Below are 13,903 nucleotides of genomic sequence, written 5' to 3' on the forward strand. Positions count from 1 at the left end.
CTTAAATAATCAAAACAATCAGGCACTAAATAGACACAGGTGAACATGGGAACAGAGAAAACAAAAACAAGGAGTGGAATAGGGGAACAGACGGGGGCGGAGAAAACGAAACCCATGAACGGAACAAGGAAGTAAAGCAAAACAGACATGACATAATTTCTTCCTAACTAAAGAAACAGTGACACCAGGAGGGTGGCCATTCGTGACATAGATATACACCTTAGGAACCAAAATAGAACCAACAAACAGAAAATAGTCAAACATATGCAAAACGAGAGAGGTGAACAATGGTGCATTTTATTTTGTTTGTCTAAAACGCCTACAAACATAGAAATTTTGTTATGAAAAAAGTGAACTCTGTTTTAAAGCTGCAATTTTAACAAAACAATGTCTATCAAATTCTCTAAAAACACACCAAAGCCCATCACATTCAACATCGTGGTCAATCAGATTCAAGGTACAAAAATTACAATCTAAATTACAGACAAGGTGACAATTAAAAAACAAAATAAAACAACAAAAAAGGAATTTAAATAAAACAACAGCAGTTTCGCATAACAATAAATAGTATGACAAGTGGCTGATTTCTTTCTTAAAGTATATTTTTGTTTAAGAATATTGGCCATGTTATATAAAATGTACAGATACAGCAACAACTAGAAAAAAGACGAGAAAATAAGCCCATAATTATGACTAAATTCAGTGTATGACATAAAAGATAACATTCAATCATTGTCAATGGACAAGTACCTGCTGGGTACAAATGAAAACGTCTTTACATCTGTACATATGTACAATATTACTGCAAATAATCATTCAGATCTCCAAGGGAGAAATTTGAGGAGCACCAAAGGCTTGGATAAACAGAGCATGTACTAAGCATAATGAGCACTGCCAAGAGCAACATACCTCTGGTAGAGGGACGGGGGCACAAAACATATATTGAAGAATTTTCAAGGTTTGTAAGCACACTACACAAGTGCATGTCTGCACTTTTCTTTGTTGTGAGACCCATGACAATTCACTGAAAATGATTACCAAATTGCTGCACCTGAGAAAAAGCAGTTCTGCATATCCAGGCCTTAAAATAAAAGAAGAAAAGAATGGATTTGGCATAATGACTACACTAAGAAGTATTATCCCAATATCCACAGGTACAATAAATAAGAAGTACATTCCAGAAAAAACAATTTCAATTTTATCTTTCTATAAAAAGATTTACACCAGTGGTTTTAACTGACATACTTTCAGATACACAGTACTTTACATTATGTAGGTGTCACGATCAGTCCCTCCCAGGTTCCGTGTTCCATGTTTTCCCTATCTTGTGTTTTTAGTTCCATGCCATAGTTTCATTTTCCCCGCCCCTCATTTGATTTTCCACACCTGTCCCTCATTAATTTCATGTATTTAATCCATGTCTTGAGGCCTGTGTTTTTTGCTGTTCATTTGAATTTTTGAATGTTTTTAGTTCATTGAATGGTTGTATGTTTATTTCAAATGGTTGTGTTGGTTTGTACTCTGTGTTTCCTAGCCCTGAGTTTTCCCTAGACTTAGTTATAGCCTGCTTCCCCGTTTTCCTTCGTGTGTGTTTATTTTGTTTACTCATGTATGCCTGTGCTCTCCATGTCGGCTCTATGACCCTGGACTGCTTTGACGACTGATTTTGGATTTGCACCTATTAAATCTCACTCTTCTTCACACGTGTTCACCTCCTTACCGCTCAACGTTACAGTAGGCTTACAAATAGTAACCAAATATCCACATTAGTGTGACATTTTGAATTTTTAACAAAGGAAATGTAGAATGCAAGCACTGTATAATCTAGACCGATAGAAAAATAATTTGCACAAAGGCCTCTAAATCCTAAAAAGTACAGCACTGAAAAACAACACAATCTCTTATGGAAACGTTAGCTAAAACAATTAGATCTTTGGGATCAAGAAGACATTTGCTTGAAGTTCCTCAATTTCAGTTGAGGAACAGTTGGTCACTACGTAACCATGTTGTACTTAGTTTAGAAAAAAAGAATAAGGTATCCCTCATTAGCAATTCTATTGCAAGGTATCTGAAACCAATATGTTTTTATGCCTGTGACTCAAGAGGTCTTTTAAAGATCAACAATGGGAATTTCATTTCATTACATTTCTTTCATTAAATGTAACATAATGCAACACTTTAAATAATTCGGACACGCATCAAACAATCTGCAGACTGCACGTTTAAAATGACTGACTGAAGGCACTCTCAGACCCCAAAGCTTCACATGATTCAGACATTCAGACCATTTCAAGTGTCACCTCTGTCACACAACTTATTCAGCTGTCTTTTTGATTTAAATTGGCACAGAGTGGTGTATCCGTCAACCTTGGGGACATTTAGACGTTGTCAGCTTGAGGGCCCCTTTGCTGTGTAACATTTTTAATGTCTTGAACTCAAGTGGCATCCGGTGAGGGCCAGCATTGGAAAAGTACCGGTACTTGATAGTGTCATAGTAATGGTACTTCACAAGATTTCCTTTAGCATCTTTTGGGAATGGCCAAAATCCATAAAGGTGGATCTCATCACAGAAGCGCGTGGCCATGGTGTACATCAACAATCCAGTGCTGGGACGCTTGATATTCACCTTATTCGTGAGCCAGTACCTTAGAAAAAACAAAAGCAAAAACCCAATTTAAAATATGTTTCATGACTCAGGTTATTTAATTTCTGCATGGGTTTATGTAAAACACTTCAGCTTTGGTCTGATCCAAGAATATTGTGTTTTAGCAGTGCCTTAACGTATATAATTCTGTTTAATCAACTAAGCACATAATTAGCCTATCTAAAATGCACCAGCTGAGAAACTGCCATTCTCTAACATATTCATAAAGGTCTAATGTATCTAGATAATGCAAGATGTCATTTCGGAGGCTCTGTAATTGAACGACAAATTAGTCCATAATTTGCCTGTCTTAATGATTTAACGGTCTAATGGCTTTATGCCAGGGGCAATGTCTTTTGCTGTGCATATAAATTTCTGTGAAAATGCAGGTATGCACCTTGCATGTTAATAAATTTTGACTTATTGAGCTATTAATTATGAGTTATTAATTTTCACTGAATTAACCAAAAGATAGTTTAGGGAGACAAGGTCACACATAAATACACCACAATTAACCACAAGATTATATGAAAGGTTATGCGAAAAGGATTTTATCTGCTTATTCTTATGTTAAAAAAATCAATATATACATACTTTCAAGAAATATATACATTTTCCAGTCCAACAATCCACTCATTTTTGAAGATATAAATATCAGTTACCAAGTTACTTAGACATCCAGGTATCCACTGAACTGTAACAGCAAATTTTCTCAACCAAAACATTATATCACTGCTAAAACATCCATTAGACTAAAACATCACTCACTTCTGTTTACCATGCTGTGCCTTAGCAAACTTAGAACCACCTGTGAGAATAAATTCATAGCTAATTGTGTCCAAATCGTTGCTCATGATTCAGCAATTTGGAGCTTCAGATTCTGTGTCTTGTGGTTTATTTCATTGTGTGGCCTAATGCAGGATAGCTTTAATGCCTCCTTTATGAGTTCTATATAGCCTAGCGATGAGTGGTGGTCTCCAGGGTTAGTCGCCTGCAAGTGGTTTCACCCTTCAGAGGCCTATATTTAGCACTAAAGCAGGCCAGTTGGAAGGTGTCATTGAAATGAAAAGGCTTGGCTGCCATGGAAACTCACAAGAAAGACTGATGTGTCCACAAAATTATGTGGCCAAAACAGCACCTTTTGAAGACAGTATCCAAACAGAGGCTGACCAGTACTGGATGGGAAATTGACTGGGGAGGTACTATTTTTCTATATACACCCGTGAAACCCTTATGAGAGTGTATGCTTAAAAAAATCAATAGTTGTAAAGATCCCAGCACAGACACCTATGAGCCTCGTTCTAGGCCAACTATATGCACATAAATGATTTAACAGATTTAAATATATTCTTCCCATAAGTCTTATAAGTGCTGAACTCAAAGATGGCGGTTACGAGCACCTTTTCAGGAGAAGTACTTCTCCTTACATTCTTCAAATGAAAATATAATTTAATTCGGCCATGCGGTGTGAAGATAAAGAGCTTCCAGGCTGCATCCGCTCTGGAGTTCAGCGTGTTAACAGAGATGACCCTGCGTGTAATCGCTGGGCTGCCTTCATGCCTGCTGAGCACTGCCTCGCAAAGACCTGCCGCGGGTGGCTGCCTCCAGGCTAGCTTTGATTTCGGGAGATGATAATCAAAAAGCAGGAGCTTGGGGCTCCCCGCTAGCTAAGGCTGCCGCAGCTAGACTTCCAATGCCAGGTTATGTCGATCAGTGCTCCCTTCTGGTTGGCTTCAAACAATTTTTTGTTTGGAACGTTCTGTATTTTTTAATGCTGATTTGATCGAGAATTAAAGTATTCAGTGACTAAATGAGAAACCAGTGCTTCACATGGAAAGGAGGATGTACACAACAGGTAAACATTTCTGCCTTCTTCGGTGAGGGTAATTACCATAGTGTGCACTTAATCTATGCCAAAGGATAAGCTGTCATGTTTCTACTGCACTGGAAATGTACTGTCAGTCTAATTTCAGATTGCAGTGAACCAAACAGATTTCACATATTGCTTTAAATTGGTGTGTGAATAAAGCTTGAGTTTGTGTTACTGACAATGCAGATGGCAACAGCAGTGCTTTAAGTGCATGTTATTTTCTTTCACTTTAAAATGTATTGATAATGTGAAACTCACAGTTATATTAAAGGAATACTCCAACACTAAACCTACAAAAAGAGCTTGGTATAGAGGTACATAATGTTAAATACTATACATCACTTAGACAAAACATTTAACCAAAAAAACAAACACTATTTTAAATTACTCTGAGTATTGAATAAAATATGTTTAACGAGATTTAGTGCTGGAGTATTTCTCAGAAAGGGACTGCACAAATCCTTTTCGCATTTACAGTAATACAACAGTTGCTAGATTGGACACTGCAAAATCATATATCCAAGCAGCATCTATTACCTAAAGTCAGATACTTTTGACAGTTAGTCTTTTGAAATGCTTAGGTTCCTGTATTTTATATACATTGTTAAATCTGCACATACCGAAGGGAAGGAATACTATTCGGTATTTTGTATTTATAGCAAAACTCAGCACACCTTCTAGTTTACTGCTCATTACCTGTTACTATTTTCTGTTTTAATATGAGCTACTGCAAATACAAATGACATTTAAGACTTCATCAGTTTTACCTCAGTTGTGATTCTGATTTACATAAATGCTAAATAAATGAATAAATTGAGCATTTACAATAGATGCTTATTAAGCCTTTATTAAATATTAAGAAAATATGCAATCTTTAGTGTGTGTAAGGTGACACCTTATGGTAACAAGCAGTGAAGGCTCACACTTGTTCTTGACCAGTGTCCAAAGTGGGCCAGCACTCACCGGTAAGCAGTACCGCTATTTCTACATTTTGCTTTTTACTGTATCGTGACTTTGCCTTGTGTACTCTTTCCCGCCCTCTCTATATCCTGTTCTGGGCAATTCATAACCCTCTATAAACTGCATTACCCACGGACTCACACTCGAATGTTCCGGTTCTCTCTACAATTCTAATACAAAACAAGTAACTATGCTAGCCAAATCAAGTAACGTTAACGCTAGACAAGTAACGTTAGTGCTAGTCAAGTAATGTTAACGCTAGAAACAAGACAAATAGCCTTAATGCTAAATAAGTAATGTTAATACTAAATATTGGCCTGGATCCAAAGGGGCACAATGAGAACATGTGAGTCAGACAATGACACCACAGAGCTTCAACCAGAACCAATGCTAAATGCAGGCTGGGAGCATCAAGTTAACGTGACCATAACTCCTAGCAGGAAACAGCCCGATGAGGTAGCATGAGCAAAAAAAAAAACCCAACTGAAGTTACCTCTACGACATTAACATAGTAAAGATGTATGGACCGATTATTGGTCAATGGATCAATGCATTTTTTTAAATTATGCATTTTTGTGTGCGCACACACACAGAACTGTACATACAAACATAATATATATTATTCCCTTATTCTTTATTATTATTATTATTATATATGATAAATATAAAAGTTTGGCAAATGTAAATATGTTCTGAACACTGATATCACTGATATCACCTAGTATCTGTTGTTCGTATTAGAAATAATTCGTTTCAGAATGTAATACTTAACTATTTTCTTATATCAGCCAATACACGCCACCATATGCATAAGGGGCGTACCAGCCCCCTTAGATAAAGCTCTCTCCTTCCTACAGGTAGCTTCTCTTCACTTAACCCCTACTGTACTCTTCATTTAAAATCACACAGACATATAGCCATATATAGCTGGAAACCCAAGCATGACTAGCACTGAGATATTAACTTGCTTCTAAGAAATGTGACATAATAGACTGAAAAAGAAAGGACAACTTCTACACTGCTGAAGAAACAGCTTTTTCACTGTTAGTAGCACTCTCATTTAAGTCCAAGTTACATCCTTTACACAAGTGATATTTGTCTTTAGTGCTTAGGGGGGCGTTCCACTACTCTGAACTGACTCACCCTCTGACAGCGTGGATCAAACGTAGTGAAGGGTAGGCCATGCGCACCGGAAGCTTCCGCTGGAGGATGAGCTCATTGACACCCTCTACGTGCTTCTCTCCACCCTTCACCATGAAAGCAGGGATCCAAAGGACGCTATCGTTCAGCACGGCCAGGCGCCGCAGGAAGCAGTCACGCGCCGTCTCATTTCGTAGGCCGCCATACATGCGCTGGATCACCGACGGGTTCATGGTGGTGAAGTCTGACTTCAAGCCTACGTCCTCGGCGAACTTGGCCAGCGGGGCCAGGTTACATCTGCATCAGAGCCGCACAGAAAGACAAACATTAATGCTAGTGTAAGGCCCTTGGGCTTCCTGCAGGGTATTAGTTATGATGTGGTGGGGATTTCTTTTCTCCTCTTCTCCTTTGAAATGAATGATGATGTAGAACGAAAAACCTTGTGGCAAAATGCCTGCTTTTGTAATTTCTGAAGAAAATGTCTTCATTTTTCAATGCAGATCCTTGTGTTATACTATAGAGTTTTTGAACATGTATAGATGCAGGCTTACTGCAGTTTAACACAGAACATATATTCTGATGGCAGGTGATAAATGGGGCCATTCTTTCAAACGCCACAGCATCTCAGCATAGAGCATGTTATTAGGTTTTTAAGGAAGCACTTAGGAAAACAGGAAAACATTTTTTTCTCATGTGGTTCTTCTGCTTCTATTCAGAACACACATTCATGTCAACAACGGCAATTAAGAGTCATTTTAAGAGTGTAGTTTTCTTATGTAAACCTCTTAAAAAGATGGAGTCACCAGCAATGAAAAACAGTGACAGCTTGAATCTGAAACTGCTAGGATTACTCTGACAAATCTCTGGCTTCATGCCACTTTCCTTCTGACTGGATGAAAGGGGATTAATTTGATTATGTTGGCTAAGATGCCATAAATTAACGACTCATCTGAGATAAGTTACAAGGATGGTAAAGTGTATCTTTAACAGCAGTCTGGGAGACAGATTAGCATGCGGGCTTGTACCATCCCGTTCTTTTCCCTCTCCCGTGTCAGTCAGAAGTGTCAGAACTCAACACCTGAAATGCTGAAAACGAAATAATAGCCCGAGGGGCGAATTACCGTATAACGAAATCATGACTGTCTATCTCTTTCCCACAGCCACTTTTGAGCAGAACGCCAGAGTTGCCCACCACGGCACAGGTCCTGAACCTCTTGTTCTTCAGAGGGGAGACCTCAGGAAGAAGGCTGTGCAGAGTGTGCGAGACGTTGAGCGTCCTGCGCCGGTCCAGGATGTAGTGGATAGTGTCGCCAGGCTTAAAGCTGCTTTTGACCACTGACACATCCCTTTCTGCATCCAAGAAGCGGAGGATGTCCTTCCTTTTAATTGGACACAGAAACATCAGTGGCAGACATGTAAGACTGGGAATTGACAGTCCGGCCCACTGGTAGCTGATTGCAAAATAATGCTGTACTTTAAATAACAATACAATGATTGTACTGAGGTTATAATACAATAATTGACTTAGAACCTTATCCATAATGTTTTCAAATGCAATTGTTTTTTATCTGATAAATGAGAGAGGCTGTTTGAGACGTTAGAAGCCAGTAATGTGGAAGTATTTGTAACACACGTCTGAGGTGTTGGTGGTGTCAACGATGCATAATATTTCCCAAATGTCACCAGACAGTTAACACAGCACTTGTTAATTACAATATGCCTGTTTCCCCCCACAATTTGGAAGAATGTTAAGGCTAATGACATCAGGTTTAGACGATTTCTACAATCTGGATAAATCTGGAAAAAAGCGGCTAGGAGCCAGCACAAGTGGTTTTACAGAGAGCTGGAAGAGGAAGGGTGATTTAGCAAGGTCCTCTCTCCATCCTAATCTTAGTCACCGATTAAAAATCAAAACTGTTCTACAAACAACCTTCCCAGTTTGAGAATCTAGAGCTTCAAGACAGCTCCTTTAAACAGGGCTAAATGTCTGTGAAGCTCAGTGGAGTTTCTCCTCTAATGTCTACAGTGGTTGTTTAGAATAAGAATGACTTGACAGCTATAGAACAAGAAAGCAGGTGATATTCCGCAGACAAACAGCAGTACAGAATACTGAGCATATGTGGCCAATGCAAAGCAGCATTAAAAAGGATAGAAAGTATTAAGTGTTTCTGAGATAATGACAGTGCTGCCTAGGCAACTTTCAGACAACTCTATGCTGTGTTTTATCAGCCCTGCTTTAACTATTCCCTCTGTGGGCAAGATAGAGCCATGCAGTCTGCACTATTCTTAACATAAAAAGATGTCCCCTGTTCAATATACACCTAGAACGTTCTTTTATTCTCTTAGTGTATGTCCAAAATGCATTTAAAAAAAGAAAAGGATGCATATGATGTATTGAATCCAATTAGTCTCGTTCACTACTCAAAAGAATGCAAGAAATAAAATAAATTATAGTCTTAATGATGACATGTTCAACAGTGTTGGTCGTGAGCAAGGGCAAGTGTTTAGTACTCAAATACCAGCAGCCTACTAAATGAGGTAACCTTGATTTTACCGGGGGAAGCCAGAATGCCATTGGCTCACAAGGCGGGTGACACAGATAGTGCTTAATGGCAGCTCTCGAGAAGCAACCAGTCTCTCCTCACTCACCGTATCATGGCGACCAGAGTGGCGTTGACCCTCCACCCTTCTTCTGTGCCCTGGAGATATATGGGCAGGCTCTTGCCCAGAGCTTTCTCTGAGCTATTGACCATCAGTCTTGAAGTACTCAGCTCACTCTCACTGTAAAAATAGCAAAAGAGTATGCTGTAATGGTGCTTCTCTCACTTATCAATATTCCCTGTCAAATATGCATGGAATTAAATCAAGTGTGAAATACTCATTAATTCACTTTATTGCAGTTTCATCTCATGGATAAAAGAAGGTAGGACATTCATGTCAATATACCATACAATTGATTGTCTCCTCTTTAGAATTTAATAGTACACAGCAGTAACCTTTCTCTGGCATTCTAGGAGACCAGAAATACAATTTTTTTAAAGACAGCAGTGATTAACATGGGACAGGAAGCCTTGGGCTTTCCATTGTCCTTATTCTCTTATATCTGTCCCAAAACATCAGAACAAATGCCATATTCGGCACATCCAGGATGTTGTTTAAGATATATTTCAATGTGTAGGAGAGAATGCAGGGTTTTGCAAAATTGTGAAAACTTAAAAATCATTAATAATTGTTGACATAAAATGAGTCATTCTTTGAAAAATATGTAACCTTTGCTTGCCGGAGACACGGATGATGACTTGTAGCTTTTGTTTGGAACTGGGTTATCATTATTGGTCCCAACATGTTGAAACATAGTTTGGCGGAGGTTTTAAGACGTTTACCAAGCCTTGTGTAAGGGGCCTCACACCTGGAGTATTCTTACAAATCAATGCAACAAATGTTGAGACCAATGTAGAACCCACATCCTGTTATAGAACAGTGAGTTTTTTGAAGTTGTTTTACATCTGTTTTCTCCTGTGATTGTTCCGAACATTCATTAGGCGTTCAGGTCTTATGCACAATAGTGTATTTTTCAAAACCTTTCACCTACATGCTAAAACTTGTTTGGGTGATATTATTTTAAAGAGTATGGGCTATGATGGATTAAGCTGAAGGTTAGGCCTTTTCTTGTTTGATGACAGTTGATACTGCATACTTTCAGTTATGCATTCTTTTACTGAAACTGCTTCAATGTGACTGCTTCATTCTCACAGGAATTTTCCCTTACAACTACAAGCAGTCTCATATGTATTTATATATAAAATAATTTACTACAGGTGACAACCAATTAATAGGTAATTGTATATATAAAAGTATATGTATAAGATTACTGACATTTTCTGAGGTGTAAATGTTTACCGGTCCTGTCTTTAGATTGTAAAAAAAAGTGCATGCATGAAAAGGAAACCACAGGTTTCAAAGGAACGTCTGAGTAATTTTATGTGCTCATACAGAGAGTACAAATCAACACAGAACACACACACACACATACTCAGAATTCTTGTCTACAGAACAAATGCAAAACATTCTCACTTTGTATTTTCAAATTGGCACAAATTTTTATCAAATCTCAGAATTTATAAAATACTTTATTAGAAAATAAATATTTTATATGGTAGTGCTGTCTTACTCGACTGATACTGTCTTTTGTGAACTCAAAATTGAACTTTAGCTCAGAACAAACTTACTTGATCACATTTCCTGAAACTTGCTTATGCCCTAGTGTCGTACATCTCAGAACTCACCATATGTATTACATTATTTTAGTATTTCAATATTTCAAACTTTGAAAACATTCACCTCATGAGTACAATTATTGTGAGCACTATAGACTGTTTTACTAATTATAATCACTGTTTTATAATCCTTGCGACGTACGTGATATAAACTACATGACAACGAATGTCCTTTGATTCCAAAATGAAACACGGGTTATAAATGTCGTAATCGCTCGGAAAAGGTGCTGACCTACTTTACTAAGAAAGTCGTCTGCCTAATTCTTGTGGCCATGGATTATATTAGCCTAAACAATGTGTTTGGAGAACAAAATGACTGCATAGTGTTTACGTGAAAGAAAGGTCGAGGAGAATGAAACACCTCATAAATCATACCGGCAAAGTCTACGACGATGAAATAACCATTTCAGTCCAAACAAAGGAAAATAAGAACTCGTCCCATCCCGATAGACACGAGTAGCAGCGAAAGTGAAGGACCATCGGAGAATTGGTTATGAGAAATAAACTTCCGAACTACAGACAGAAACGAGATTAGACATAGATCATTTTACCGGGATATCTAACTTTTACCGGCAATACTATAACACTGTAATTTGCCGATCTATCGGTTATATCAATGGCAGGAGAATGTGTCGTAGCCTACCTTGTGAGTTGGGCTTCCTGATGCTCATCACTTCTTACTATTTCTTTCGTCTTGTAGAATATCAGAAGAAGGCTGATAGTACAAATTGTCCATCGTTTCCTTGTAAGGCGCATTTCGCTGAAGGTTCCTTCCCAGATCCTTGGAACTGGTCACTTGATTAAATCCTTCAGTGACCGGGTGCCCCTCCGTCAATACAAGCTAGCCACCCTGTGTTGCACACATTACCCATTACTTACTCAGCAGCTGCACACCCTGGTCCAGACTCTGCAAACGCCGCTTTGTGATTGAAACTCAACTCAACCAATCCCCTCATAAAGATGCAAATTTATTTCCTAGTAAAACCAATGATAGTCAAGAGAGGCGTGCCCATCGCGTCTCTCTCCCTGAAGTTTCAGATCAGTAGCAGACATAGCGCGGCCAAACAAGATATAAAATCGGTAAGAAGACGATTGTAGTCACAGCTGGTTGGCATTATTTCTTTTTTGGGAAAGATCCTTAAGAAGTTCCTATTCCGTTTTAAGGCAGATAAGCACCAGAGCATATTAGTTTTAAATATTTGAAATGGATCATTCCCCTTATGAAACATAGCATAGTTTTTTTTTTCCCATGAAACATGAGTATTACCCTTCTCATTTGCTTTCTGCATTCTTAATGATTAAATTCCTAACCATTTAATTCCTGCCGTAACTGACTCGGATGACATGCTACTCACTGTTGCGCTAAGTGCTATTAGACTTCGTAGCCACTGGACACCTCCAGTCGCTCGCACGTGCACCCCAACGCCAGCATGTCGAAAAACAACCACGGAACGTGTGTGGGAAACGGACCAGACAACGTATAATTGTGTATGTGTGTGTGTGCGTGCGTGTGTGTGTGTGCTGACTAAATGCTTGTATCTAACTTAGTCTACCGGAAAAAGATCAAATAAGGAGTTCAATGAAATGACAAGTGCTATCATCCTTGTAGGAACTGATATATATATATATATATATATATATATATATATATATATATATATATATATATATATATATATATATATATATATACATATATATATATATGTGTGTGTGTGTATATGTGTGTGTGTGTGTGTATACACACACACACACACACACACACACACACATATATATATATAAAATATTTTTTGCAAACTAATTAAGATGTATCTTACACTGACAAGGGTTTTCACAGCTGCCAGTTGAGTCATACTAGCCTAGGTTAAGATTAAATATTAAACTTGTCTTAATATTCAAATTCAATCCAGTTTTTCTTTGTTTTTCTCCATTCCGTCAAACAGTATTTTTCAGTTTGACAACAAACTGAATTAAAAAATCGTGTACTAGGAAAAAAAACCATGAACTAATTTGAAGCAATATTTACTCTGGTCTTGTAAGAATCTTCCTGCTCCTGTAAATGGGGCATAGCCTAAGTGTCTGTCTGCCAGGGGCTCAGCAGCAGCAGCGACTCAGATTCATCAGAAAGCAAGCAGCATGAAAATGCTTCTGTGTCCACGTGGCCGTTCAGCTGAGCTAAGAGGCTGGACAGAACGGTGGTGCTGGGACAAAGATGGACGATAAGAGCCAGGGGCAGAAAGAGTGTATATAAGTGCAAGGACCTTTCAGAGAGAGCGAGAGTGAGAGAGAGAAAAGGGATATGGTTAAACGAGAAGTGACAGGGGCTACAGATCAGTTAGCTTGACTGGCACTCCGACAACAAGGGGAAGAGAAACTACAGGGGGAATTTTAGAAATATCACAGACCAGAATCAGACCTAACAAAATACAATTCAGCAACAGTAGAGGCTTAATGGTGCTCTCCAACAATGTCCTGGGGTTAATGAACTGAGAGTAAGTGACTGATGGGGTGATATTTGGGTAGATCTAAAGATTTATCCAGTCTAATTTTGAGAAGACGAGGATGAGAGGAGCAAGTGGTAAACCCAAACAAATGATCCCACAGGGAGGGTTCTGTTCTTCAGAATCATTCTTTTTGCTAATAACTCAGTGACTCGTTAGTAATTTTACTGAGCACATAAAACACTTAAAAAGTCAATATGGTGGAAGAAGTCAATCAAATAGTTTCACCCCAATTTATCAAAAAGCCAAAAGTTTATCTTATTCTAATATATTAAATTGTTCAGTCGGATGTACAGACAAATTAGGCTTTATGTTAGGATCTATCTATCTATCTATCTATCTATCTATCTATCTATCTATCTATCTATCTATCTATCTATCTATCTATCTATCTATCTATCTATCTATCTATCTATCTATCTATCTATCTATCTATCTATCTATCTATCTATCTATCTATCTATCCATCCATACCTGATGTACACCATATGACAATTCTACAAAATGA

The 13,903-nt window shown here is 38.2% G+C and overlaps 1 protein-coding gene across 1 annotated transcript; it reads right to left on the reverse strand.

Annotated features, from left to right (window-relative positions):
- Positions 1-1,660: 1,660 nt before the first annotated feature.
- st8sia4 (ST8 alpha-N-acetyl-neuraminide alpha-2,8-sialyltransferase 4) lies at positions 1,661-11,755 on the reverse strand. Its single transcript, XM_027009057.2, has 5 exons — positions 11,535-11,755; positions 9,264-9,395; positions 7,736-7,993; positions 6,618-6,911; positions 1,661-2,645 (listed from the first exon to the last, which is right to left on the reverse strand). Exons 1-5 carry the CDS (start codon positions 11,645-11,647, stop codon positions 2,363-2,365), a joined length of 1,080 nt encoding a protein of 359 aa, XP_026864858.1. The 5' UTR covers positions 11,648-11,755; the 3' UTR covers positions 1,661-2,362.
- Positions 11,756-13,903: the final 2,148 nt, after the last annotated feature.

Source organism: Electrophorus electricus, chromosome 17, assembly GCF_013358815.1.
Source record: "Electrophorus electricus isolate fEleEle1 chromosome 17, fEleEle1.pri, whole genome shotgun sequence".
NCBI classification, from domain to species: domain Eukaryota; kingdom Metazoa; phylum Chordata; class Actinopteri; order Gymnotiformes; family Gymnotidae; genus Electrophorus; species Electrophorus electricus.